The sequence below is a fragment of the Sander vitreus genome, chromosome 19 (assembly GCF_031162955.1).
Source record: "Sander vitreus isolate 19-12246 chromosome 19, sanVit1, whole genome shotgun sequence".
NCBI lineage: Eukaryota > Metazoa > Chordata > Actinopteri > Perciformes > Percidae > Sander > Sander vitreus.
Window position 1 is genome coordinate 14,769,449 of NC_135873.1, and position 25,836 is coordinate 14,795,284.

The 25,836-nt window shown below is 40.6% G+C and overlaps 3 protein-coding genes across 7 annotated transcripts; 1 reads left to right on the top strand and 2 right to left on the bottom strand.

Annotated features, from left to right (window-relative positions):
• Positions 1-6,429: 6,429 nt before the first annotated feature.
• On the bottom strand, positions 6,430-10,477 carry LOC144534138 (RNA-binding protein 4.1-like). The gene is made up of 4 exons (XM_078275877.1): positions 10,370-10,477; positions 9,186-9,604; positions 8,419-9,071; positions 6,430-8,036 (listed from the first exon to the last, which is right to left on the bottom strand). The coding sequence occupies exons 2-3, from the start codon at positions 9,592-9,594 to the stop codon at positions 8,440-8,442; spliced, it is 1,041 nt and encodes a 346-aa protein (XP_078132003.1). The 5' UTR covers positions 9,595-9,604; positions 10,370-10,477; the 3' UTR covers positions 6,430-8,036; positions 8,419-8,439.
• A 4,323-nt stretch (positions 10,478-14,800) lies between these two features.
• On the top strand, positions 14,801-16,074 carry tifa (TRAF interacting protein with forkhead associated domain). Its single transcript, XM_078276519.1, has 2 exons — positions 14,801-14,979; positions 15,114-16,074. The coding sequence occupies exon 2, from the start codon at positions 15,195-15,197 to the stop codon at positions 15,789-15,791; it is 597 nt and encodes a 198-aa protein (XP_078132645.1). The 5' UTR covers positions 14,801-14,979; positions 15,114-15,194; the 3' UTR covers positions 15,792-16,074.
• Positions 16,075-18,930: 2,856 nt separating this feature from the next.
• LOC144534539 (RNA-binding protein 4.1-like) lies at positions 18,931-25,178 on the bottom strand. Of its 5 annotated transcripts, XR_013503567.1 has the most exons (6): positions 25,084-25,178; positions 23,496-23,921; positions 22,753-23,397; positions 20,215-20,292; positions 19,837-19,943; positions 18,931-19,751 (listed from the first exon to the last, which is right to left on the bottom strand). XR_013503567.1 is itself a non-coding variant. In XM_078276518.1 (4 exons), the coding sequence occupies exons 2-3, from the start codon at positions 23,902-23,904 to the stop codon at positions 22,775-22,777; spliced, it is 1,032 nt and encodes a 343-aa protein (XP_078132644.1). In that variant the 5' UTR covers positions 23,905-23,921; positions 25,084-25,178; the 3' UTR covers positions 19,782-20,292; positions 22,753-22,774. The 5 variants fall into 5 exon arrangements, 2 of the variants coding, with proteins under 2 accessions (XP_078132644.1, XP_078132643.1); XR_013503568.1 differs by lacking the exon at positions 19,837-19,943; XR_013503566.1 differs by having other exon boundaries at positions 19,837-20,292.
• Between the last annotated feature and the right edge of the window lie 658 nt (positions 25,179-25,836).

A 25,836-nucleotide genomic window follows, 5' to 3' on the forward strand; every position in this document is an offset into this window, starting at 1 on the left:
TGCGTCATTTCGGCCGCCCCCGTGAGGAATTCTAATGACAACAAAACTGTTGTTGCATCCACGTGACACGAGCCTTCCGTGATCGCGCACGCGCCCCCCCCAACCCTCCTGCACGCAGTTACTAGTAGCCAAGGAGGACACGGAGGATTAAAAAAACATGATGGACTCTTCAGAAGAGGTCATTATCTTGAGTAGCTGATAGTCTTAATTAGCTTTGTAGCAACTCACTTGGCAATGGCTTGAATGTAACGGATGTTCATTAATTCCGTTCATTTATGTTACGCACTAAAGCTTTGAGGCACGAAGCAAAGAAAAATGAAAGGCCCAAAATACACTTCATTGCATTCAAATATTAAATACAAGAAGATCCTTTTTTCCTGTGGATCGTAGGAGCTAAACTCAAGGAAATAGTCCAGATGCCAGCATCTGAGAGCATGCAGCCAGGAGGCTGTGTTGACTTTTAACTGCACCGTACACACTGGGACCTGTGATGGGGAACAGTGTTTACTGGTTCCGACACAGATCTCGCCAAGCAATCCTTCACACACACGGGGAACGGTGTAAACACACGTCCACACCAGGGTCTCCGTCATGCGTGTACCATTTGCAGAAGATGCTCAGCTGATGCTGGGACCTACTGCTGCGCTGTGGCCTCCTGTGGGGAGTTGCTGTTCGGGAAAGAAATTAAGCTGCTTGCCGAAAGGCGACGTGGAGGACCAAACGGCACAGATGGAAATCTTTGTCCGGCTCTCCATCATTAGAACTGGAGCTCTCGTCTTCTTTGTAACTATTTGTCTTTTGGTTTACATCAGTAAGAGCCGATGAAGTCTTTAATGCTCGAAATGAGTCTCTTACAGTTACACCTGGACACTATTTTCCTTTGTTTTTGTGTCTAAGTGACTGATGGGAACAACAATCTCCAGTATGAAGCAAGATCACAGCAGTCGGCAGTCAGCGAAGTTAATGGACAACTTGCCCACCTTCAATTTAGACCCACAAAAGTGCTCGTTTTGCCACTGACAGGCTCAGATTCATATTCTAAGCGTCTGACAACATTATGGAAAGGATTTCTAAGGAGGTCGACCGTTTTGTGAAGGGATCTCTGTAGGGATTCCTTCCATAATGTTGTCGGACACTTAAAAAAAGGGGCAAAAGCTGCACTTTTAGTGGACGAAATTGATGATGCACATTTGCCCTACAGGGTTATATTGCAGCCCGGTACGCAACAGCTGGTCACCGAGGTCTTCCTCAATACTGGACCAATTTTAAACAAAAAAGTAAAATGAACAAAAACATAGGAAAATGGGATCCAGGTTAAAAAAAAAGTATGTTATCACAAAAAGAAGTCATGTTGGATACACATCATTTTGTTGTTTGCCTGTGTTACACTTTTCTCCAAAAAAAAAAAACTTTGACGTAGCAGTGAGAATACTTTGAATTGTCTGATCAAACCATAACCTTTGTTTGGGTTTTTCTAACCACATCGCTACTTAACTTCTGTGATTTTGTGATTTTTGTGCTCATGAGCTGTGTGTGGTTTAACACACAGAAAGACATCAATGAAATTCTGCTTCTAAACACACAGTTTGATCACAAAAATAGGTTCCTGTGATCCCCTGAAAGTCTCAGTGGTGGAGTTACATGGGTTCCTTGCAACAGAATGAGGACATCCTGCTCGAAACCACCAACATACAGACACAGAGAGAGCAAACTCTACCTATGTATAGAAAGTTCTCTTCTTTTACTGACGACCACACGACTTCTTCAAAAGACACTGACTCTGAAAGGTGATGAAGCTTTACTAAAAATGTGTTCCCTTGTTTTGCAGGTTGTCTTTAGTTTTATGGATGAAAAGAAATATACTACATTTTAATTTAGTGGCTGCATCCTACAAAGAGTTGTGGTTTTTCTTTAATTGTCTCACCACTATTCTATTTTACCAACGATTATGTTTAAAAGCAGTCTGGATTCTGCTTTACTCCGTCATGTTGTTTGTCAGACTGGACTACATGCTGAGATAATTGTTATTGACAAACTACTGTGATTCATAGCAACAGGATTTCATTCTGCAAATATTCGATCAAATCACATATGTGGTTTTAATCCACATAAAACCACAACTTTAATGGGGAACAGGGGATGTTTAGGAAGAGATAGCAGGTCAACAGTATATGCCACATAAAAGTGGTATACATCATCTGACAGCTGGGAACCTTAAGGTTCATTTGATATGCAGCTAAGCACTGTGTATCAAGTGTTTCTAGTCATAGATCAGAACTAAGTATTAATTCATTAATTGAGTTCACTGAATCCACAAATCTAAACATTTCCAGTCATACCCAATTTATGTAACTCCAAGACTGTTTATGGACGAATAGGCAAAAATAACAAATGTATATGCATGAGAAAAGCTGCATTGTTATTGCACAAACTGTAGTGGATTAGCATAGAGTGGGAATGTCTGTAAAGGGGAGACTTGTGGGTATCTTGAGGTGAGAGGTTAAGGAGAGACCCATTTGAAAATGGCCATGCAAGTTTTTCCCTCGCCCAAATCTAGCCTAACTTTGGAGCGGGTTTTTTTTCCGGATTCCTTAGATCCCTGGTTCTTAATTGAAAAGTTGTTACTTCCAGGCACTAATTGCAAAGGCATGCGCAATGTTATTTTACCATAACAATCTTATGAATATTTATTGTTGTATATTAAAGCATAAAATGCAATAATGTCTGTAAAGTAATTGAATCCCAGTAGAAACCATGGAGCTGAAGTTGACTGTGGTCAAAACAGTCATGCTCAAAATAACTGAGCGTGTTAAATGTTGCTTAGCATTATAACATTACAGTACACATTAGCCATCAAGCATTATCATAGCAATACAGCATAGCATATCATAGTAAGCTTGATCAATATTGAAATATATCAATAATCTACTGTAGGCTATTACTGTTCCAAAATGGCTAATAATGAAAAAATCATGCTGCGGCAAAATGACTCTCTGACGCGTCGTCTGGTTAGAGCAGGTTAAGTTAGAGCAACTAGGCAGTAAAGGTCAAAGGTTATATAACTCCATTGACAGGTGAACAAAATGACACGGTCCATGCCGGTGTCCTTGATTAAAATTTCTAATTTTTCTGGGTTTGAACATTGTTGGAAACATATGGGTGATGTTGATAACACAGCTCAACAAACATTAGTATAGTTGTATTTTAATGCGGAAATATTACATATTATGGAATATCTTTAAATCCTATGTACCAATCTTGATTACATTCTTTATCAATTAGCCTACATAAGAGCAGATTACTTATAAGAAAAATCTAGCTTGGAATATATATAAGGGCTGTCAAAATAACGCGTTCATTACGATTAATTAATCTGAGAAAAAATAACGCAGATTAATCCATTCCATATTGACGTTTGACCCGGACCGTTCTAGCCACCATTGGACTGTAAAATGAAGGAGGGAGACGAGAATGTTGTGCCTGGATCATTAATTGGAACATTTACTTGTAAAAATCTTCTTCCTGCCAACCCTGGCTACCGAAATCTGGTGCCACTGGCTCTTCTCTCTGCTGCTCTGAAACAGACAACACAAACACCGCTGCACGTGACGCTAGTTAACACTATACTCAACAGCAGCTAACGTTAGCCTACCGCTAGCTAGTTAACACTATACTCAACAGCAGCTAACGTTAGCCTACCGCTAGCTAGTTAACACTATACTCAACAGCAGCTAACGTTAGCCTACCGCTAGCTAGTAGCTGGATTAAACACGGTTAAAATGCTGACAGCTAACGCTAAACGGTGTAAAGTGTGTTTTACTGTAGAGGATTCAACACCGGGATGTAACAATCTGCAGCTGCCGTTGGAGAAACAACACAGCCGGTGCGTTCAATGAAACTGGTAAACTACAGCTTTGTGGTGCATTTGAAGTTATCGTAAATGTCCTTTTCCCATCTGGTTGTTGTTTTTGTCGTCCAACAGCAATTTACTAGTGAAATAAGTTATTGATTGTTATACATTATTATTAAATCATTTCATTTTGACCCTATGGCCTTAGCAATAAACAAGCCGTTCTTTAATGTCAACAACTGTTGTTTAGTACCCTCTTTTCTTAAAAAGTATCAGGCACCGTTAATTATGTATGCGATTAATTTCGATTAATTAATCACAGAGTATGTAATTAATTAGATTAAATGTTATATATATATATATATATATATATATAGTACTTATGAGGCTTTGTGCTCTGCTCAGGACAATTTCTTCACTATATATATTTACATAGCAAATATTTGTTTGCGGCTATATTAATGTTTTGAATGTCAAGTACAGCTCCGTTTAACTATACTTCAATAAACTATCGATTGACCTGGACCACACATATCGTACAACTTCACATCTGCACTTTATAAACTACACATAATTCAGCTTGTGGACTCTTATATGGTACTGTTAAAAAGAAGGCAAAAGTGTGTCGTGATCACATCTACAGTATCTGTAGATTAAGAAGAATGAAACAAATTATAAAAATGGAGAATAAACAGGTAACTAAAATCTGAAGGGCTCAATATGTAATATTTTAGGACGTGAATGTATTTACTAGGGCTGTCAAACCATTACATTTTTTCAATCGTGATTAATCGCTGAAGTTCTATAGTTAATCGCGATTAATCGCATGTTAAAATTCACAATTAAAATTCTATTATTTTGCATTTCAGAACTGTTTTTAAGTACATATTAACAATGGAAAGCAATTCTTACTAGTGTATCTTGATTGGGAATCAAATGAATACAAAGAAAGTGACTTTATGAACTTTATAACTGATTATTTATTTACTGTAAACAAATGTGTGAATCTGTCATTATTGCACAATTCCTCCAAGTACCTAACTAAAACACCACAGCAATTGACTGAGATGTAACACTAACACGTTGCTTATACAGTACAAACAAAATGGTCCAAAAACCAGATGCCACAGCAGGACATTTAACCTTTACATTTTTAACAAGATTTGAGAACAATTGACTGAGATGTAACACTAACAACCACCGTTAAGGCAAACGAGTGCCTGTCCAGCCAGAGTCAATATAGTGTTTAGTAACTCCTAAATAATGTTGATTATCACTGACGTCCAGTGATCACCGGTTAATGAGACAGCTGTTCCAGTTTAGCTGCTTTCTCCGTGTCATACAGGCTGTGTATGGTCAAACTACTGTCCCCCTCGATAGCAGTGTATAAGACGGGTCAGAACATGTCAACCGTAGTACCTCTTTAAGACCCGAGTCCTCTACGATGCTGACAGGTCTGCAGTTAGTTGCCACCCATTTTGCAAGAGCTGTAGTAATATTTTTGGATTTGGTTTCATCCACAGGTCGGCAAGCAGCACTCTCCAAAATACTGCTTTGCCTGAGCCCGCTAGCATCAAACTGCGTCACGTTAATATGCTTAGCTCGTAGGTGGTAGCTCAAGCTTGACGTGCTTCGGTGATATTTTAATTTCGGCTTTACACAAAGAGCATATGGCTTTCGACTTGTCTACTGAGCCGACCAGGAGTTTTTTTTAAAAGCGCCATTCAGAAGTGTGTTGCTGCTGTCTTTCTCCATGCCGGCAGCCTGCCTGCATTCTGCAGCAGATGATGTGTTATGAAGTACGGCAGCGCCAAAGGGTCAAAATAGTAGCCGTTAGGCACGACGCAAAGCCGAGTGAAGTGTAAAATAAATCAATATTAATCGCATGCCGGCATGCGATTAAAAAAAAAAATTAATCGCATGGCAGCGGCCCTTAATCGCATCGCGATTAACGCGTTAACGCTGACAGCCCTAGTATTTACATAAAAAGTATAGATTTTCTATGAGAAGCCTGCCCTTCAGACATAAAAAATGTTTAGCAGAAAACAAGGTGTCAGAAAAAAGATTGTTCTGGTTTGGGCACTGAAAGTCAGATACAACTGTACTAATATTGATAGTTCACTGACATCTTGTAAATCTGTTTCAGAGTGACTAACTGAAGTCATACATTACACAATGCATTGAAATAATACACTACTTGTTAGGGGTGGTAATCACCACAGGCCCAATACAATATCAAGATACTTATGTCCCGATATTGCGATTTTGAACATATTGCAATATTCTGCTATTTACCTTTTTTTCAAACTTCCCAATTTCAAATGATGTCCCCAAAAGGAACATTACTAACCATCAACTGTCCGTTTTATCTAAAGAGATACATTCGTTTGTTCGTTTCACTTCAAATTTCATTGCTGCAAAATGGGATTGTCGCGCAGACAAACTGACCAACACACATAATAGATCCATGGAGTCTGTATCCATACAGTATTGCCATGAAAAATATTGCGATACTATGCTGTCAATTTTTACATCTACACACATTCAATAGCAGTACATAATTGAACAGGGACTCCATGTTACAGTTGGAAATATTTTATTCATGCAAGTCAGCTTTCAAAACAGCAATACAATGTACTGTAAATGTATCAGGGCCATCAAAATTGTGTAAAACGAGATTCTTTTAATTTCATTGTATGCGTTACTTGACTTCATGCGTTATATGGGTTTAAAAAGGTATGTCTACAAGACCTAGAGTGGATTTTACTAATCCATTCAGTCAAATTCTTAACTCTCGCTTCCGTTTGAACAAAGCTAGGTATCCATGAAGCGTCTCTTCATTTCCAATTACAAAAAACATTTTTTTTTTTCCAGATTTCAACTACGGTCATCAAACCCTGCTGGATTACCGTAGTCCAAATTCAAGTCGCTGGCATTTCCTAACCTGTCAACTATATACACATTGCTTATTTCACAGCAAACTTACCGATGCAAAGAGCAGATTTACAGCTGAATGGATAGCTCAGTGTACAATGAGTGAAAAACAGTTGGCTGGCTAACACTCCAGGGCTACTACAAACCTCTGTAGTCAATAGTAAACTAGCAACATTTACCTAGAGAAGTTCAATGTGAGCAGTACTTTCTACTTCAGTAGTCCTTAAAGCCCTTGACTTACCTGTTGACTCTGAAGGTCTCCAGCAGCCTTTGATGTCATCTCCCCCCAGATTCAAGGTAAACTAGTCTCACCTATGAGCTCAGCTGGTGGAGTATGGCTTGGAGTGTTACACCCTTCTTCGTATCTTATGCTCAAATGTGAACATGGTCCAAATTTTGGCACTGAAGGGGACAAGCTAAAAAAAGGTACGCTGATGAATTAAGACCAGAGATATCTAATCAGCGTGACGATTTGAACTAGTTTGTTACACGTGACTTCTCCATTAATTAAACGGATAATCATTCAACATGGGACATGCTTATTTTTTTTCCGAAGATTTAGGCAGAGTTCTCGATTAAATTTAAGTGGTGACACAGATGGTGTTTTAGCGCGGGGCATGATTTTGGGCACATGTGAACAACATTACTGCACAAATCCGTTTATTAAAAACAAGTTCGACAATGGACAGGTACATGTGAACGCTTTGCGGTGACTGTCCTATTAACAGTTTCTTTCTACATTTGTCAAACCCCTACGTCTTAGTAGTTTAACTTTCCACAGCACCGCCACATTGAGGTTTGGTTTGCGATGGGAATGCGTAACATGATGGAACCAACGTGCAGATTAGATTTAACACTAAACATGATTCAGTTCAGTTAAATCTACAGTCACAAGTATCGCCTAGACTACTGAAATTATTCAGCTTTCTAAGGTCACACACAACATCAGAATACTAATTTTGTTCAACGTAAAAGTACAAATAAAAAAACCGCCTAATTCAGACGTCAAGCAAAAAAAAAAAAAAAATTAATATATATATACTACAGCACAATGACAAACTAAAACAATCAGGGGGGGGAAAAACGAGTAAAAGCTTTCCCAAAATAAAAACAAAAACAGACGAGGACGTCGGCAATTCAGTTCCTCCTGTGAGCGTCGCAGGTGAACGTAACGCGCTCAGCCACAGACAGGAAGAGGATAGTGTCACGTGCATCAGGAGGCGGCGAGCGGCGACGCAGTCGGACGACGATCCTGAAAAAAGAGCAAATGACACAAAATGAACTGTCTGCAACTGTTGACACAAAGCACGTTGTTCCATCTTAATTGTGTACATGTGGAGTTCTGCATCTCGAGTGGTTCTTCAGTAACAGAGATCCCAGACCGAACAGTCTTGTTTGTCGCATTACTCCACACACTGAAAGCTAATATTAGCTGAAATCCAAGTTTGTGCACAGGCGTACATTACCAACAAATTTACAACTTGCTAAATGGCACTTTGTACGCACGCAAACCTTGTTTTCCCCCACAAGATGTGTGGTGTACAGGATAAGTCACAAGCTGCCTCTGCCTTTAAAAAAAAGGACGACTTTCAGATAAAGATATGAACACCAGTCTACCTCAGACCTATTCTCACCTTCACATGCCAGGGCCTTGCTTAATAAGCGTAGCGTGCAGGCGGTGGCGGAGGCAGCCGTTCTGCGTAGGGGTCCCTGGCGCGTGGAACTCCGTATGCCGGGACCCGGGAAACCGGGGAGAGTCGAGAGCGCTCGTAGGAGTAGCCATTACTGGCAGGGGGCATAGGCGCGCTAGGCGCTCTCCGGAGGGGACTGCGATCTCGGGCATAGTACGAGGACGGAGGAGGTGGGAGGGGACGACGCTCATAGGGGTCAAGCGACGAGGTCATAAGGCGGTCTCGGACGACGGCTGAGGGGGGAGGGGGAGGAGGAGGGGCGCCAGCACGTTGGTCCTCATAGGCCATGCCATAAGGACGGGCTCTGTACTTCTCATAGTAATCTACCACGCCGTATCTCTCCCTTTCACCCTCATAGGGTCGTTCAGGGTAAACGGATCGTCTGGGGGGAGGGGGTGGCAGCGGAGGAGCAGGGTAACCTGGGGGTATATGGCTGAGGCGGCCTCTCATGTAGCTGGGTGGGGGGGGGAGGTCGTGCCTCTCTCCCGGGTAACGAGGGGGCCAATAGCCACCCCTGTCTGGGGGAGGAGGGGGGTAGTCATCCCGTTCATCATGTCTGGGACGGCTCTTAGAAATCTGAACATGGATGCGTTTGCCTAAATACAAACAAAAACAAGGGGGGGAGGGGGGGGAACACAAATTAAATAATTTGGTGTAACTAATAAAATGTGTTACAACTACATCTTTACTACATAATAGCCTTTACTTACCTTGAAATTCTGAATTGTCCAGTCCCTTGATGGCATCCATGGCCTCTTCAGAGTTAGACATGTGTACAAAAGCAAAATTCTTGACAACTGCACACTCTGTGACCGAGCCATACTCTTCAAACAGCGCACGGAGCTCATCATCGGCTCCCTTTTCTACATTAGCTACATGCAGTTTAACTGCGCCCTGGTTCTTCCCGTGGCTGGCCTCCACGTTGATAGGTGTGCCGTGAAGCTTGTAGAGGTGCAGATTCTTAATGGCTTTGGTGGCGTCCTTGCGGTCATCCATGTGGACAAAGGCGTAGTTCTTGATGATGGCACATTCTGTGACAGTGCCGTACTCCGTAAAGAGTGCCTTGATTTCCTCCTGGTCTGCTTCTCGGGGCAGATTCCCCACAAAAATCTTCACCATTGTTAAAGATCTGTTTCAGAGCAAATGAGAGAAAATATAATACATATGACATAAGATGAGCCAAAAAAAAACCTAATGAAATTATTTTTTGTGGGACATTTTTAGGCCTTTATTGACAGGACAGCTGAAGAAATGAAAGGGGATAGAGGGGAGATGACATACAGCAAAGGGCCGTAGGTCGGAGTCAAACCCGGCCCTGCTGCGTCGAGGAGTAGACCTCTATATATGGGCGCCCGGTCTACCAAAAGAGCTATCCAGGTGCCCAACATTGTTCATTCTTAATCATTTGGTGTTATACTATAAAAATAACTGTGCCTAAATCATTTTCTATGGTACTACCCGGTCTCAGTTGTGAATTAAATGGGCCCGTGCACTGCAAAATGGCTGACGTCAGTTTAAAGAACGCAGCGAGTCAACTAGCTAGCTAGCTAGCGTTACCTAGCCTTAATTGAATCATTTTTTGACACCAGTTATCTTTACGTTACTTATTTCAATACTAAAACATTTTTAGGTTTCTGTTGCTATAACGCGCTGCGGATTATTACCTAAATGAAAACAATTTCTGGTCTTGGTTTTGCAAATTTGCTAGTGCTAGCTAGCTGTTAGCTACGGTTAGCTTCGGCCACGCTATTACACAAAGCACCGCTGTCCGTCTCACTGAAAACGTAAAGCGGCGAGCTGGCTAACAAATAGTCAAACGTTAGTAAATGTTTCATGAGTATTAAATGCTGCTGAATTGTAAATATCAAGACACAGGCGTGTACATTTTGGTTACCTTTTTTTTTTTTCACAAGGCGGTCCTTACAAAGAACTCCAATCCTTCTCGAGAGCTGTTCTTTAGGCGAATGGGGGATGCCGACTTCCGCTTGCTTTTTGCCTGCCTTCTCTTCTTCTGTCTATCGTCGGGTTCCCCCCCCCACCCGGATCACAGCCACACCGCTCCCCCCACTGTCCAGGAGGCTACAGGCCATCGTGCTTATATGGATAATGTCATTTTCAAAAAGTTTCTACATCAGAAATTTGGGTTTTATTTTAACCAAATTGTCCAAAAAAATAATGTGGATGGTTCCCTGCAACGCTCTTCACAAGTAAAATAAATGATCCGTTCACTACTATTATTTTATAGTATTTGAAGAAAATAATTGATAAAAGAACGTTGAAAAAAATGACGAAAATGTCGGAAAAAAAGGTTCAAAAAGTGGAAAAAACACAACAACAAAAACGTCAAGTGACAGAAAAATAAACGTTTTCATTTTAAATTTTGACCCAGAAAACGTGCATGGTGGACGGGAAGACGACACAAGGGTTAAACGTTTACCGTATCCGCTTTTTCATTTTGTTTTCTACGGTTTTATGCCCACATAGACGTATTTATTTACAAGTTATAGACCTACAGCTCATGCAGAAGGCATGTTTCTTCCTACAAACATTATGTATTGTTGTCAGCCACAGGCACGTTACTTCCTCCGTCCCGCTCCAACTGAATCCAAATCAGGCGAGTGACATTACAGTGACAGTTTTTTCCAATTGCTAAAACACAATTTTGCTAACTATAGGCTGGTTTTATCAAAACACTTAACACAAAAATGACAAAACCACACACCCCAACTGCAAAATACCTCATATATCCTGCAAAATGAAGCACTGCAACCAAAGCTACATATAGCATTATCAAAATCAAACTTTTGCACCAAATGGCACACACTTCATTCATATGACCAGATTTTTTTGTCTAACCAACTACACACTGTTGGGTATAATGAAAAGCACTCTCATCTTTAGTATGCTTTGCCATAATACTAAAAAAGTTCAAATTGTAGAAAATTGTTCACATGCACAGAAATATTTGCAGATACACACACATGCTGTCATTTTTTTCACCAAACAAGTCAGTGCAACATATGCACAGCAGATATATTTACATTGGACTGAACAGAAATATGCTCACAAAAAAATTGTAAAGTGAAAAAGAAAATTTCAGAAAATATGTGCAGAAAAAATATAGATATAGAAAACAAAGAGGCATCATAGTGCTTAGGCCTACTTCCTGAAGTGGTAACAATTACTGTAACCATTGAGGTGTTTGGCCAGGTGGCGCATATGTTGGCCAAATAGCTCATGTAAAGTCATTTTGAATGGCAGTGTTTTGAAAACATGTGACTTGCTGTCAGATTGTTGTGTCTTATGCAGAGAACCGTGTCCAGTGCTTTTAAAAAGTGCCATTTTGAAATGCAAAGTGCATGTGTGTAAAGCAGAACATGTGTTTGGACTTTTGGAGACTTGAGAAGAGGTTTTGCTCTCTGTGTGTCAGTTTAAATGATTGTGCTATGCTATGTCGTTTTAGTGAAATAAATAAATACCTATGAATATTTTTTTTCATCAATTCAATTATCAATTACAATAAAAGCCACATAGGTTACACACAATACACAATAATGTCTGAGAGCAAAAACAAAATGGGGATGGAAAGTGAAACTATTAAATCATCTGACCAAAATGTCTATAAAGTAGCACCACATTGAAAGAAAAGATGGATACAAGTTCCATCAGTGCGTCCACAAAAAGAAGCTATCAACATCCATATACTGAGATAGAAAATCTTTTACTTTGTTAGAAATACAAAACGTATGAGGTAAAAAAAAAGCCATGTTTTTGTTTCCATTTTATATCTTCCAAATGTGAATTCCAATAAGACTTTCCTCTTGGAATCATTTTGTTTTTACTTTGCAAAATCTGACGCATACATGTATTATTACCTCTGCTGACTGTCTTGCCATCACAGCTCGTAACTAATCATGGATTCTTATGGGTAGCCTAAATATCATATTCATTGCAGTAAGTGGAGATGTTCCAAGCCTTCCTTTGTTTGGTTTATAAATGATTTTAAATTGGGTTTAGTCTAGTAAAATTGCATATTCAGTCATCACAGTTTGTAATCAAACTAAATTATACAAACATATGTACAAATATCATATGAAAGTAAGTAGGAAAGTAATAATCTAAACAGAAAAATAAAATAGTACAAAAGTGACAGACTTTCAAACTGCGTAAGTAATATAAACAGCAGGAGCACGTAGTCAAAGCTATTTGAGCAGACATCATATATTAAGATAGCTTTCCTTTTGGAAGTTGTTAGTCTGAAGCACGGTGTTGATCTAGAACATTTTTGCCTTATGGATATGGAACTTGCCTAATAAAATAAAGAGATTTACAATATTACATAACTTTCTATCTTTACATTCAAAATAGGTAATGATATGTTTCCCTTCAAGTGTGATTGTACGTTTTGTTTTAGATACCATATCATCTTCAAAGCTTTTCCAGAATGCAATACAAAATGAACAACGATAAAAAAAGATGGGTTAACGACTCTTGTTCAATCATGGATGTATGCATGCGCACTCCGTTCATGAACGTGACATAGCAGGCTGATTTTTTTTTTAAACATATCAGAGATACTACCCGTGTACCACTAGAGGGGGCACGCGGACCACCAGTGGTACTTGTACCACAGTTTGAGAACCAGTGGGAGCCATTACGTCATGGTGTTTTGACCTGGTTTGCCAGAAATCCCCTTCCATCACATATGTGATATGTCCAAGTCTGGTAATAACCCTGTCTCGTAGGCTACTTATTAACCAATACGGTCACTTGTCACTGCTTAATCCATGTAGTTACAATATATAAATATTTGATTTATTTATTTTACCTTTACTTTACCAGGGAAAAGAATCACATTGAGATTACAATCTCCTTTACAAGTGAGCCCTGGCCAAGAAGGCAGCACATACAGGATACACTGTAAACAAGCGCAGACATGCCACTAAAGGAATGCAAGTTAGAAACTAGGCTACTTCTCGTAATCCACCGTCCTGCATGGTTAATGTGTAACACTTTAACTTTATAGCAGGGCTTAGTTTAAAGTATAATGCAGCTGTTTGTTTCTACATTTTCAACTTGATTATTATTATTATTTAGGTATTATTTTGCACCCTGTTACACTATTACTCCATGTAGGTTAAAAAGGCTGTGATCTTATTATAATAACAGCTACTTTTAATGAGCGTACAGTATACCCACTACAATACATTAGACTACACCACTGATCTTAATCTTTAGAAACAGGTTTGTCCAGATTTGCTTGAGATGACTATAAGTCGCCTCTCTTGGTGTCAAATTCTCTGAAAGTTGTGCACTTTCTGTTCCACTCTGTGGTGGAAGATGTATTAAGTAGTCTACTTACAGCAAGTAGGCCTAAAACTACAATAACTGAAGTATTTAAGTACAATCTTGTCGGGCTTTACTTCAGTGTTTCCATTAGCCTATATCCACTAGTTTCTACTTCTAGCCTACTCCACTACCTTTTAGGAGGGAAATATTGTAGCCTACTTTTTACTCCACTACATTTATTTAACAGCTAAAGTTACTTTGCAGATATAGATTGTTTCTTGTCATGGTGGGTATATGCTGCTTTGTCTGGGCATAAAGGATCTGGGTCAGGAATGTGAAACCATGCAGTTAGTGACTTTCTTTCTGTTTCAAGTTGCATCAGCAGGGACTTTTCGGTGCTCTAATGCTACGTTCAGGCGCTCGTTTTAAAATTGTATATTAGAGAACAGCAATCCATTTGATTAGAGAACTAAAAAAAAATAAAAAATAAACATAGGTAGACTACAATACAGAAGTAGCTACAAGAACGTAAGAACATGAAATATGCCTATTACAATTTCCCCAGAAGCAGTCTGAACCCCAAATATATATATTCAGCTTAAAATAGCCTAATCATATTTCAGGAGCATGAAACTGAATGAATTGTTGCCATTTAGCTTGATAAAAGACGATTCATTTACAAGCAAAATTGTTAGCTAGCTAGACAATTAATAGGCTAGTGTCAGCACTAATGTGGAGTCAGTGACATGGCGTTTAGGCATTTGGCATTACATTGTTTTAAATTATTCTTCGTCAAAAATATGTTAGTGGTCCACTGAACTTGTATTTGTGTAGACTGACAAATTGGCTACTAACATTCTTACCCCCCAGTTGTTGGACAGAACTTCCATGTTCACCTCATGTAAACAAAATGAAATCGAAATACAGACCTTTCTTTTCACCACCGCTTAACCATATCCACAATTTGCAGCAATGCTTTTTTTTTTTTTTTTTTTCCCGTCCCGAATTTGTACTTGAAAGCAGCATTGCACTGGGTCTTCTATGAGTGACGAAACTCCAGAGAGGAGGAAGAAAACAACTGAGCGCTCGAGACTGTTGTTTTCTTATGGAGCAGCAGCACCGTTACTCAGTCAGCTGTTGCTTAGTACTCTACATTTGATCTAGCTTTTCTGTGGACGGAGTATCTATCTATTTCTCCAAAACTTCAACATTCAGGTAACGTTAAGACACAGACATCTAACAGACACGGCACAAATGAATGTATTAGCCTACTTTACTTTCGTCTTGACTGGTAAACTACCTGACCTCACTGGACTCCTAATAGGTTTGTTTGTCTTCTTTCCCAACAGCCTTTCATCACTGAAAGTCAATAGATTAATCTAGCTCTAGATACTGATTTCATCAGGAGCTTTTATTTGGATTTTTTCCTCATGATGAATGTCTCCCAGACAATGGAGACGGAGGAGGATCTCCTGACTCGTCTCCACGTCCAACTGTACCACCCTCAGCAGAGTTGTAAGGGCCTTTTCGGTCTGCTTCCTCTGGGGACCAAGAGCAAACATTCGGCAGATGAGCCTCTCAGGCTGGGACGTGACGCCCAGGCCTGCACTTTCGCCCTGGTCGACGCCCGGGTGTCCCGCAGGCAGCTGGCCCTCCACGCCTACCGCACCCCCCAGAGCCCAGACTTGCTGTTCGCCATCCAGAACCTGAGCCAGAGGGGGCGGCTGTCCGTGAACAGCTCGGCGCTGGGCTACCTGGAGAGGATGGATCTCCCGGACAAGGCCCTGGTCCGGTTCGGAGAGTATGAGATGCTGATCGTCCGTGAGTCTGGCGAGGCCAAGGGGAGCTTCGAGGTGGAGTTTGAGGTGCTGGCAGTGCCTCCGCCCAGAGAGACATGCATGTATGTGCCTAGTATGAGCCCTGTCATGGAAACAGGCTCACGCGTGATCAACAGTCTTCCAGGCGAACTCAGCGTTGGCCTCCTTGGCCCCCTTGAGACCGACGAGACTCTCATGTATAATTCCTGATGTGACTTTTAACTTTGTTATCGACTTGCATTTGATGCAATACAAATGACAATGTGTAGTTGTTAGAGTTAAGGCAGGCTAGAACTGGATCCCTCCTTGTAATGTGAAATCATAGTATTATTATTTAGGTCTTATTTTGCACCCTGTTCGCCTACTCTAGTTCTCCATGTATCGGTTAAAAAGCTGTGATCTTATTATAATAACAGCTACTTTTAATGTATAATACAGCTATTTGTTTCTACATTTTCAACTTGAGCACATTAAAGTGTCTATTTGTAAACATGCTGTTGTTAAATAGTGTTTTATCAGCCATACATTTTGATAACTATTTCAGGTTAACTCTAGTTAATGACAATCATCTATTACTTTGATATGCCCCCTCCCCCCAAGGAGATATAGATATAGATATATATATATATATATATATATATATATATATATATATATATATATATATGGTACAGTATACCGACTACAATACATTTAGAAACAGGTTTGTCCAGATTTGCTTGAGATGACTATAAGTCGCCTCTCTTGGTGTCAAATTCTCAGAAAGTTGTGCACTTTCTGTTCCACTCTGTGGTGGAAGATGTATTAAGTAGTCTACTTACAGCAAGTAGGCCTAAAACTACAATAACTGAAGTATTTAAGTACAATCTTGACGGGCTTTACTTCAGTGTTTCCATTGTATATGCCACTAGTTTCTACTTCTACTCCACTACCTTTTAGGAGGGAAATATTGTACTTTTTACTCCACTGCATGTATTTAACAGCTAAAGTTACTTACTTTGCAGATTTAGATCAATAATACAAAAATATGAATCTTAAGTATAGAATATAAATATAAACTAATCAATGATCATAATTTTGTTGTGCATTATACGCTATACAAAGTAATTAAAAGAAAGCTAATCAAATAAAGACCTGAATAAAGATTCTGAAAATGGGCCATTCTGCATAAGGAGTACTTTTTGTAAGTATATTTCGATGCTAGTACTTTTGTACTTCAGAGTTTGAATGCAGGACTTTTACTTAAGTATTTATACACTGTAGTATTGCTACTTTTACTTAAATGAAAGACGTGAATACTTCTTCCACCAATGATTAGCCTATAGTTAAAGTTCTACATCCAAAACGTCACTTACGAACCGTGCAATCACAAGGACCATCAGAAAAATGTATTTCTTATGCAGTTGCCCTGTTATATTATTGCAGAATATATAAGGTAGGGTTATTATTATGCAAAAATAAAACTGAGGACGCCTGGGTACCTCACCTGGTAGATATAGATATATATATGAGGTTTACTCCTCGACCCTTTGCTGCATGTCATTACCCCCCTCTCTCCCTTTCATTTCTTCAGCTGTCCTATACAAATAAAAGCCTGAAATTTCCAAAAATAAATTTTATTAAAACGTGCAATGTTTCAAACTGAAATGTAATGGAATAAAGTTGCATAAAATGGAAACACTAAAAGTACCCTAACATTGTACTTAAATAAATGTACTTATTTACTTTCCACCACTAATTTCAGAGCCGGTGTGGAGACATGCTTAACAGATTTTCTAATGCATGACATGATCAGACAAAAAACAACAGGAGTTAAAAAATACAAACACTAGTAGGCCTACAAAGAAACATGGTGCTGCTGTTTTTAATAGCTCTAAGGCCAAAGTCCGGTCGGTTTGGACAATCCTAATCTTATCATATTAAACAGGAAATGCAATGCGAGCTCTTGATCTAGTCATTGAAGCATGTTGAAGATGTTATTGGAGTTGTTAACAGACAGCAGGCGTCAGGAATAACAAGTACCAACAGCGTGATCTTTGTCTATAAATAAAACCACCTCCGGCCATACAACACTGTGATGACCCTCAACAACACTCATGATTTCTGTAACCAGAGTCCAGAAACAAGGGAGTGATCTTAGGGGAAAAGCCCGTTTGAACTCAAATGACTTGAGTGAGCAAACAAAACTTCCAAAAAGAGGAACAGAGAAATGACACATCCTTTGGCAGATCTGTGAGGGGGGGAGGGGGATTTACTTAACTCAATTTTTTTTTTCTTCTCACCTCAATAAACACAGCATCGTTAGCCATTGCTGAACAAGCACATCTGCTAATTTTAGTAGAAAAGAGGACACACATTGTCAAATCCTATGATTAATCAAGACAAGTGGCATAGGCCGATTGTAGCCTACTGCCGTGTAAGGGAATTCACTATTTTTGTAGACATTAGGCCTACTGCTGAATTGGAGTAAAAACTGTGATGAGATTTTGTAGTACCTTCTTGTCTATATTTCGTATATCCCACACCTTTTAAGGTAAACTCTGGGCGCTTGGGTAGCTCACTTGGTAGAGCAGCATCTGTATATATACCCTTTACTCCTCAACACTGTGGGTCACTCCCCCTCTCTCTCCCCTTTCATGTCTCCATCTGTCCTACAAAAATAAAGGCCTTAAATTCCCCCAAAAAAATATAAAACGTAAAGTGTCTTTGTATAATGCATAGTCAGATAGTTTGAAGACGACGAGACAGCTAAGACATTGATTCAGACTTTTAGAAAAATGTTTATTTACTCAGGTTTAAACTTCTCATACTAAAAAACTAAATACAAAATTCTATATCCATATTAAAAAAAAAAAACTCCTTACTAATACATTTTTATTAAAATGTGCCACAAACATCTGTATGCAAGTAGGCTATATTGTATAAAATAGTTTTAGGGTTCAGAAGTAGTTCATAGACATGAAGATTATTGGTAAAACAGAAAAAATGTTTTGAGTAAACTGACGACTCCTGACTAAGTGACACATTTTCTGGATATTTCAACTTACATTCAACGCATAACAGAACTGAACTAAACTGTTGAATTAACCCAAATAGTGAACGCAATAACTGCAGGACGTTTGTTTAAACGTGGGATTTCAATGAACTTTGAGCAGATTATTTCTTGTGACTCAGAGATTAGTTTTCCTGTCATTTTAAGAAACTTGCAATACAATTCTTTCTGCATTATGTAGTCTGTTTGTTTTAATTTTTTGTTTGTTCAATGTTTAAGTGTTTTCCAAGTAGCATAATTCAAAAGGGACAAAGCTTAGGAGTAAAAAAAAAAAAAAAATCTGCCAATGTGAAAAGAAGAAAAAACCTTGGGCGTATTTCTCAAGACAATGAACTGTTGCATCACTGGTACTCTAAATTAAAACGTTATCAAAGAAGAGGTGAGTGGCCTATTGTGAATCTCATAACTGCTCAAAATTGAGCGAGATTGTCCGTCATGCCAGATCAGATTTTCTCCATACGGAATACAGAGGTAAGTTCTGTTTAGCCACGTCCTGAAGAGTGGCACTGCTTCTGGCTACCAAAGCCTTAAAATCAGCCTCTTTGCAATTAACATTCCATACATAAGGGTGTGCTGTACAGAGGGACTATGAGTCAGTAGAGACAGGGGGTAGCCAAACAGTGCCACTTCTGGCTTTGGCTTGAACACACAGTTGTACATTTCAACTGGGATATTCTACTGGAGAGGACATACCATTTTGGACATTTTTTTTTTTTTTTTAAGACAAATTCAGTGTTCTCTTCTCCCTGACACTTGGCCATGGTTTTATTAGCTATTTGATTGTTTTAACTGCATACTTCTCTAATGCAGGACGAGGCTTTTTAGCAGAGAGGGAAGGCTCTGGGAACATTGATTCTGGTCCTGTTTATACCTAAAATAATAATCCAAACTTTGGTTGTCTTACACCCCTTAAAATCAAGAAGGCCTCACAAGCCCCTGTTAAGCTGTGGTGACCCGGGACCCCTCAGGTTGGGGAGCAGCAGGTTAGAGGACCCCCCCCCCCGTGGGTGAGACTGATGGAGGGTCTTTGTCATTGTTTGAGACGGATCAAGCGTGCGACAGTGCAGGTTGTTCCGAGGACTGGACATTCCCCTCTAGCTCACCAGTCAATCCACCTCCTGTGGAAACAGAAGACACTTCACTCAAAGCTCACAAAATAGAGAAGTCTGTTATGGACTTCACAGTGAACTCGCACTGCTTTACCTTTTTAACTACAGGGCCACCTGACCCCATCTTGTGATGTTCAGAGACCACAAACTCCTTTGAATTCATTTTTAAGAACCATTACAGCTGGCAGAGCAGAGACATGCCTGGAGCCGAAGAAACAGGGTCAGCGATCCCACTCATCACAACACTATCATATCTTCATTACCTCATATCTAGGAGAATGATTAATGCAAAAAACTTGCAAGATGCACAACTGGAGTGCATTAAATAAAAATGTCAAGGCTTCCAACAACTTTATAGACTGATTCTTCCTAATGTATGGGAACACTGCAGTATGAATTAATTAACACAAGAGGGAGACATGAGACCATTAGTTGCGTGAGTAAGTGTTTGAAAAGTTTAAACGATACCTACCCCTCTTCTACAGGATGCTGCACATCTTCCGAGGAGGACTTACCATGAGCAGGCATCTCCAGCATTGACACTAACAACCTACAAAGAGCACACATACTAAGAATACCAAGACTGCATGCAATTTGTGGTACTTACACATTCATAAAATGTTGAAAGTAAAGGACAATAATGGAAACTGACAAAAGTGTAGTGTGAACTCAATGACAGGGAAATGAAGAATGCAAATCTAGACTTAAATGTTGCAAGACAGAAACGTGGGCCATTGGAAAGCTCAGTTAATTATTGTTCTAATTCTAGGAACACCACTAATCGACTCGACACAAGGTAGGCTATGGACAACGGTTACTAAGGAAAGCTGCAGGTGTGTGTGTGTGTGTGTCTCTCTCTCTCTCTCTCTCAGGGACAACGCATTGCAGCAGATAAGAAGCTGCATCAAAAACACATTGGTTGTCAGTCCTGGATTTGTGGCCAGCTACACTTTTTTTTACACTAGCAACGATTCAAGAAAGTAGTAGTCTATTTAACCTTGGTGGTCAGGGAACAGCTGCTCTAAAATGATTTCCTCACTTCACATTGCACGCTTGGTTGCTCACTTGAACCAAGTTTGATGGCAAGCAGATGGGTCTTTTGTTTGCAAAACACCCAAACAGGCTCGTTGGAGATGAACTGCGCCTGTAAAGTGGACGAGAGCAGGCAGCAGCAGCCGGGGGCGGTGACAAATAGCCGGTCAAGTCGGACAGTTTCCAGCCGATTCCAGCAGCCTTCAGGCTGAACAGGAAGTCACAGAAACACTGTGGTCTGATTCTGATTTAATAAAATGTTATCAGATCCATATATCAGCTCGTACACAGTCTCCAGTTGTTTTAATTATGACAGAGTAGATGTCAAAATGCTCTACATGCAATCTGTTGCTGATTTTAACTAACACACTGTAGATGATCTGTAATCTGAACAGATTTAGTCTCTGACTTCTAAACATCACTATCATGTGGTTTGCCCAGAATAAACATTTAAATCAGACAAATAGTTCAAATCCCTCCAATTCAAAAACCGTAAAAAGTATATAAAAACGTCATCATGTTGAGTCGATTCTGACCCAATCAGCTGTTAGATCAGCTGATAGGCCGGTGTTTCCCAGCATGCCCTGGGTCCGCCTGGGTCTTGCAGTCGGTGAAAAGCAACTGCGCTGCCTGCGTCTCAAACCTGCGGCCGCCTTGATCTGGTGAGGTTATCAGTGCCCACGTGTGCATGACGTCAGAGCGAGTCGGATCAGGTCAGACACAAATCTAACCAGCATGCATCGAGCGGCGATCGATTCTGCGCAGACCTGGCTCGTCTCCAACGAGCCTACTGTCTCGCGTGTTTTCCAGCATTTTCACAGGAACTGAACAGGGCTGACAGAACATCACCTACCGTGTGTCAAGCGGATAACTCTCAAGGGTGTGAAGAATGGCGCGTTAAGAGTTAAACGCCCGAGTAATACTAGATCTGGTCTGGTGAATGGTGGCAGCCTGCCGAGTCGTTAAAAGGCTTACACGAGGAATAATTTGACAGTTAAAAGCGAGTTTTTGGTTTGATTTGTTTATTAAAAAGCCTTTAAATGAAATGCAACTTGTAAAGTAAATAAAAATCATACATAATGATGCTATAGATTCTATTTTCGCAAGAAAAGATAACAAAGTGTAAAAAGAACAAAACCACACTGGAACTTTTGATTTGCCTAACATGTTACGCAAATGGGACAACCGGCCACACCATGTATTTTATAAACTAATTTTGATTAACCAACCTTAGTGTGAGCACAATGATGCCGTTTACAAAGACTATATATGGTTTCCATTTAACTGACTTCCCTTGTTATAAAATGTCACAGTTTCCCAGAGGCCGTATCAATTTAGAAAGATTGAAGAGCAGGAGATTTGGGGCATTACCAGTACTGCGTCACACTGAAATAACCAGCATCGTATTCTGCAAAAACATTTTGAAGGAGTTGAACAGTAACACAAGCAGAGGAACAGAAAAAAGGCATAAAACAGCTCAGAAGAATACGTGAACTGTAGACATGGAATCATGTTTCTGTTTGTTTCGTTTTTTTTTTAAGTATGGGGCTCCAGTAAGTCTCAGGCGAACGCAACGCAATCCACCATAGACGGGGGGGATGTATAGCGCCACGTACATCTGCAGACGACGACGATCTTGTCATATTCTAAACCTGGAAAGAGAGCACACGACATGTCAAGGAGCGCGTTTTACTCAGGACACGCGCAAGACTGATCTTTGATGTTAAAGCAGCAATATTTTAGGATTCTATCAGCATTGCTAGGTTGTTGTATATTGATCTCTTGGCTGGACTAGATCTACAGGTACTGAGAGCTCTGGCTGATGGTGATGGTTTAAAGCGTGATTCTACCTCAATTTACGGACCGAGCTCTCACATTCATTTCCGTACATTTGTCATTTTAAGATTTCATCAAATCATGCCTACTTCCTATCAATGTGATTTAACATGTCATGAGCCATCCACTCTTATGTCCTCACCTTGAATTACACTCCTGTGTGCCTAATAGCCCGCATATCGTGGGGGTGGCGGCGGCGGCCCTCTCTCTGAGAAGGAGTCCCTCGGGCGAGGAGCTCCGTACATCGGCGGAGCATACATGGGAGCCCTGGACAGCGGGGACAGCCGGGACCGCTCGTAGGAGTACCCGTTACCAGCTGAGGGAGCGGGCGGAGGCGGGGCTCGTCTGATGGGGCTTCGATCCCGGGCCATGTAGGACGGAGGAGGAGGGGGAGGGAGCGGACGGCGGTCGTACGGGTCAGGGGGACCCATGCCGAGACGTTCTCTAACCAGTGCAGAGGGGGGAGGCGGAGGAGGGGGGTCACTGGAACGCCTGCCATCGTAGCCAGCCATGCTGTAAGGGCGGGCTCTGTATTTCTCATAGAAATCGACCATCCCGTAGGCGTCACGCTCGCCATAGCCACGGTCGGGATACGATGCCCGTCTCGGGGGAGGGGGCGGCGGAGGCAGAGGAGCGTAAGCGGGCATGCGCTCTCTGTAGGGATGCTCGGGCCTCTCCCCTGGGAAGCGGGGAGGATAATAGCCTCCTCTGCCTGGCGGAGGGTGTGGGTACTCCTCCTCCTCTCCTCTGGGTCTGCTTTTTGATATCTGAACGTGTATGCGCTTTCCTGAGAGAGAGAAAATCATTGTCCCTCAAATCTAAAAAAAAGGCACCCCAAAAAACGTCCAAGCCTGTAATTCGTAGTAGAATATCAAATTGACTTACCTTGAAACTCTGTGTTGTCCAGGCCCTTTATGGCATCCATGGCCTCATCAGAACTGTCCATGTGTACAAAGGCGAAGTTCTTGACAATGGCGCACTCTCTGACTGTGCCATACTCTTCAAACAGGGCACGGAGCTCGTCGTCGAAGCCCTTTTCTACGTTGGCGATGTGGAGCTTCACAGGGTACTGGTCCTTCCCTCTGCTGGGCTCCACATTGATGGGTCTGCCATTCAGCTTATGGAGATGGAGCTCACGGATGGCTTTGGTGGCAGACTTGCGGTCTTCCATATGGACAAAAGCATAGTTTTTGTACTTGGCACATTCTGTCACTGTGCCATATTGGGTAAACAGAGCTTCAATGTCCTCCTTCTCAGTGTGCTGAGACAGGTTCCCAATGAAGATCTTGACCATTGTTGCTCCAGTGTACTCTTTAAAAAAAAAAAAAAAAAGAAAAGAAAAAAGGGGTAGAGACACCATTTAGTACCAGAAGGTTACCCCTGAGAGAGCAAATGGTGAACCCATAACGTCATTATCAGGAATTAGACAGCTTGTAATGGAGACGACTGTAGGTAGATGCTAGAACGTAGTTAACGACAACACGGGCATACCGCGCAGGCGTCAACACAAACGGTTATTTGAACCCTGTTTTAATGGCTTTTTTATTTATATAGCACAGTATAATTACACAGAAACTCAAAGTGCTAAACAGCATAAAACGCTAGAACAACGCATAAACAGAAATAAGAATACAGTATAATCAGTTTCTATGCGGCGTAGTAGTGAATATGAGGCCAAATGCAGCAATAACCTACTTCAGAACTAATTCTACACGAAGAGGTGATTAATATTATAAGTAACGAGATGGAAACCTAACAGTCTTTTAACTTAACATTTACCCGTAATAGCTAGCTAGCTCCTAACTTAAGTGTTGACGCTTGCGCAGTAACGTTATGCCGGCGGTGGGTCGAAGACCGTTTCCCCGACGAGGTGCGTTTCCCCTAACTTACCTTAACCTGAACCAAATATGCCATGGCCTTAACCACGGGGCGCGCGCAATAATTTTAACAGGAGGGAAACACTATTCGACTGGGGAAAAACACTTCACCACAACACCTAACGTTACGTCAAATACGTTCTGTAGCAACAGTCTAGCATGTACCCGACAGAGCTCAACAATTATCACAGCTGTCAACAAGTGGCACGCTTATCTTCGCCCTTATTAACCTTTACGTTAACTTATATTATCGGTCTAAAAGCTGTACGACTTCAAATACAAGGGACTTTAAAAACAAAACAAAAAGTCAAATAAGTTTCCGCGTTTTCACTTCCTGGTCAGAGTGCTGCTAGCAAGGCCGAGCCAGGCTCGTTTCATTTGAATGGAGCGAGCCAAGACTAATAGTTAGCTATTAGCTAGCTAGCTATCCACGTTAGCCATGTTGCCTCATGTGTGACTAAACCAAATACAATTTCAGTTCAACCATTGATATTGTTATTGTATGCAGGTACGTTGATACGCGTGTAAAACTAAAGTGATATGAAAGCAACAGAAACGAACAGAGAGAAACAACACAAAAACGAAAGACTACTCACAGCTTGCGAACGGCGCCACAACGAAGTCGAAACTCCTCAGTTACGTTTCATGGATACCGTCCGTCTGGGGGGGGAGGGGATAAAAGCGCTCAAGTATGAAACTGATTGGTGGATAGTTGTGTCTCTCAAAAAGTACGGCCTGTGATTGGTTAAAGGTATGAAGAAAGGCTTTACCCGGAAAAAGGCTTTTGTTCATTCATGAGATGGCCTTCCTGTTTTGTAAAAAAGTTCGCTTTTAACTTTTTTCAAACTTTAAAATTGGACAACGAAGTTTGTGTAAAATATATATGTATTATCTTTCTTTTATTTTGTCAATATCAGTTATTCATCTTTATTGGATTATATATGTTAATATATAGACACACTTATTATCTTTTGTCATATGTATTCATATATCATAGGCTATATAATAAATAAAAGTGGTTGAAGGACATGAATGATGTTGATGAAATGAATAATTAAAATTGTGTTAAATGATGTCCGTGTGAATTATAATCCCCACGTAGGAATAATTAAATACTACTATAAGTGCGTGGATTTAGGTCGAGGCGATGTGAATAACTCATGTCTTTCATCTTAACATCTCAACGTGTAGTGCATTTTTAATAAAGTGAACAACACCTTATTAAAATATAAAGCTGCATTCATATTTGTTGTCGTTGTTATTTTTGTCTGTATGGCCACTTGGGGGCAGAGCTCCACTGCAAGCTACGAATTCATTGTTCCTATTAAAAGAAAATTGCTGATTTCGGC

Bases quoted from the DNA above. Each gene is read 5' to 3' on its own strand.
- tifa (XM_078276519.1), top strand. From the start codon at position 15,195: ATGATGAATGTCTCCCAGACAATGGAGACGGAGGAGGATCTCCTGACT.
- LOC144534539 (XM_078276518.1), bottom strand. From the start codon at position 23,904: ATGGTCAAGATCTTCATTGGGAACCTGTCTCAGCACACTGAGAAGGAG. The intron at 23,398-23,495 runs GTAAGTCAATTT...TCTCTCTCTCAG, and splicing joins GGACAACACAGAGTTTCAAG to GAAAGCGCATACACGTTCAG.
- LOC144534138 (XM_078275877.1), bottom strand. From the start codon at position 9,594: ATGGTGAAGATTTTTGTGGGGAATCTGCCCCGAGAAGCAGACCAGGAG. The intron at 9,072-9,185 runs GTAAGTAAAGGC...GTTTGTATTTAG, and splicing joins GGACAATTCAGAATTTCAAG to GCAAACGCATCCATGTTCAG.